The 2,500-nt window shown below is 43.6% G+C and overlaps 1 protein-coding gene across 5 annotated transcripts in view; it reads left to right on the forward strand.

Annotated features, from left to right (window-relative positions):
• LOC125031894 (cleavage and polyadenylation specificity factor subunit 6-like) overlaps positions 1–2,500 on the forward strand; it is a 40,977-nt gene that overhangs the window by 30,178 nt on the left and 8,299 nt on the right. For 4 of the 5 annotated variants that reach the window (XM_047622895.1, XM_047622904.1, XM_047622921.1 and 1 more), the window contains exons 4-6: positions 392–619; positions 1,633–2,038; positions 2,180–2,395. In XM_047622895.1, the coding sequence (XP_047478851.1) occupies positions 392–619; positions 1,633–2,038; positions 2,180–2,395 (850 nt within the window). The remainder of the gene's footprint in view (positions 1–391; positions 620–1,632; positions 2,039–2,179; positions 2,396–2,500) is intronic. The other variant, XM_047622928.1, reaches the window with a different exon arrangement.

Consider the following 2,500-nt stretch of genomic DNA (forward strand, 5'->3'; position numbering starts at 1 on the left):
CTTAATATATATCTGCCACTTTGGTTTGTTCCCCGATCCTTGTTGCCCTCAATTCATCTCTGACTAATTCCAAGCATCAGCCTTTCCATTCCTCTCTGGGTGTCTGATAAGTTGTACACGTTTGCACACTCACACTCAATCAGTCATTGACTCTTAATCTCTCTCTCTCTCTCTCTCTCTCTCTCTCTCTCTCTCTCTCTCTCTCTCTCTCTCTCTCTCTCTCTCTCTCTCTCTCTCTCTCTCTCTCTCTCTCTCAGTATTACCCTCGTGTACATTTGTCAATTTTATCAATGAACATGGCAGGTGAATGTGGGAGTCTTCATTATTATTTATTTATTGTTTATTTTATTTTTAGTTTAGTGTACAGTTTGCTTTTACTCTTTATTTACAGTGGACGACTGACAACGATATTGCAGCTGCTGTACAAAGCCTTGGTTTGAATGACTTTCTGGATGTCAAGTTTTTTGAAAATCGTGCCAATGGACAGAGTAAAGGTTTCTGTGCAATTTCACTGGGCTCAGAAGCGAGTAGTCGAATAGTGTTGGAAAAACTACCCAGGAAGGAAATACATGGCATGAATCCCGTTGTTACCTATCCAAGTAAACAGGCCCTCAATCAGGTAAGTACAACATTTTTCCACTAAGAGTTGAAGTCCAGTTTAGTAAAACCTTGGGTGTTGGGATTGTGTTACTAGAACACGCTGTGGTCTTGAAAGAAATATGATTGTTTTTAGCACAAAGCTTAGGTGAACATTTTAGATATTTATATGTTTATTTATTTTTATGTCAGTGTTGGGAATAGGCATGGTTTCATTAGTTATGGCTTGATAAGGTGCTAAGAGATTCTATGGGAGTCAAAACTGGTATCTAGGCTCACTGATTAGTTTTAGTAACTGGGGAATTTGTGGTTGGTAAATGATACTAGTACTGTGTTCATTACATTCCTATTTGCCTTTAGAAAGGAGTGTTTGAATGGATGAATTCTTTCTTTTTTGTGATGATGATATTCATTTGCATTTCTTGAATAATTCTCTAGGTGAATTCATGGTCTTGTATTTGCAAGAATGGGGTGGGGAATACACTTTGACTTGTTCTCAACATAAATAAGATCTGAGATTTTTTTGGTGGTTTTATATCAAGTGGTAGTTTATTATTAAAAGGCTATACTTTAGACTTAATTAGCAGTGCTTTTTTATAAAAATTAAGATTATGAAATTCGTACCAAAGTGGACCACGCGTTTAGTATTAGCACGGTCAGCTGCTTGAGTGAAAAATGAGAAGCTTAGGAGCATATCTTTACCTCGGTCAGTTCACTTTTGGCAAAGCCATACGCAATGTTCAGCGTTTGAGACATAAACAAAGTTTTTAAGTTTTAACCACACATTTTAGAGGCTGTAACTCATAAACTGACAGAGCCAAACAAGAGAGCAACTGTTTAGGGTGTACGACTTGGAGCTGGTTGATTGTTTCCTTTCCTATATTTGAAAAGGTACAAATGAAGTAAGGTAGACAGTGAGGATAGATTAGGAGTTTGTGAAGGTGGAGAGAAAAGGAGATGATAGAAATTCGTGGAGGTAGTGAGAATAGCAAATGATCAATGACCATCAGTTAATTATTTTCTTTCATTCTGTAGTTTGAGTCTCAGAGCAAAACTCGAGCAAGTCCACAGCATCAACAGCGTGGCGGGCCAGGGGGTCCAGGTGGCCACCCTGGTGGTCCAGGGGGTCCAGGTGGCCCAAGAATGCCACCCCCTGGCCGTGGCATGCCTCCCCCAGGAATGGATCATAGACCTCCAGGCCCACCTGGCCCCCATGGCCCTCATAGTGGCTCTCATGGGGGGCCTCATGGTGGTCCACATGGCCCTCATGGACCTCCAGGACCACATGGTCCTCCTGGGCCTCATGGTCCCCCTGGTCCCCATGGACCTCACAGTGGACATCATGGTGGTCCGCCAGGCCCTCACGGACCACCTGGTCTGGGGCCGCACCATGGGCCCCACCAAGGACCTCCTCGTGGACCTCCACCTCATGGCATGCAAGGTAAGAGACACTTTCTGTTATACTGTATATGATTTTTCCTTTCTTTTTTTCTTTTCTTTCCTTTTATTTTCTTTACCAAAATGGCATGTAATTTTGTGTTGCTGAGAAGTAGTTCTTACTGATAGTGGTTGTGTGCCACAGGCCCTGGACCCAGAGGTCCTCCTCCTCCAGGCCACCTTCAAAGACCTTTACATCCTGGTGGACCTGGTGGGCCTCCACCTGGCCATGGTGGCCCACCACCCCGTGGACCACCACCAAATATGGGACCTCCCCCGGGTCAACATGGACCCCCACCACCACGTGGCCCTCCTCCACCCATTGACCCAAGGGCTCCGCCACCTAGACCGGACTTTATAGGTATGTGGATGAGATGCTAAAAGGAACAAATAATGAGTTATTTTACAGGAACTGATAAGCACAAAGTAGACAAGATCACAACTGGCATGCTTACATCTACTGACA

The sequence above is a fragment of the Penaeus chinensis genome, chromosome 2 (genome assembly GCF_019202785.1).
Source record: "Penaeus chinensis breed Huanghai No. 1 chromosome 2, ASM1920278v2, whole genome shotgun sequence".
In the NCBI taxonomy this organism is placed as follows: Eukaryota; Metazoa; Arthropoda; class Malacostraca; order Decapoda; family Penaeidae; genus Penaeus; species Penaeus chinensis.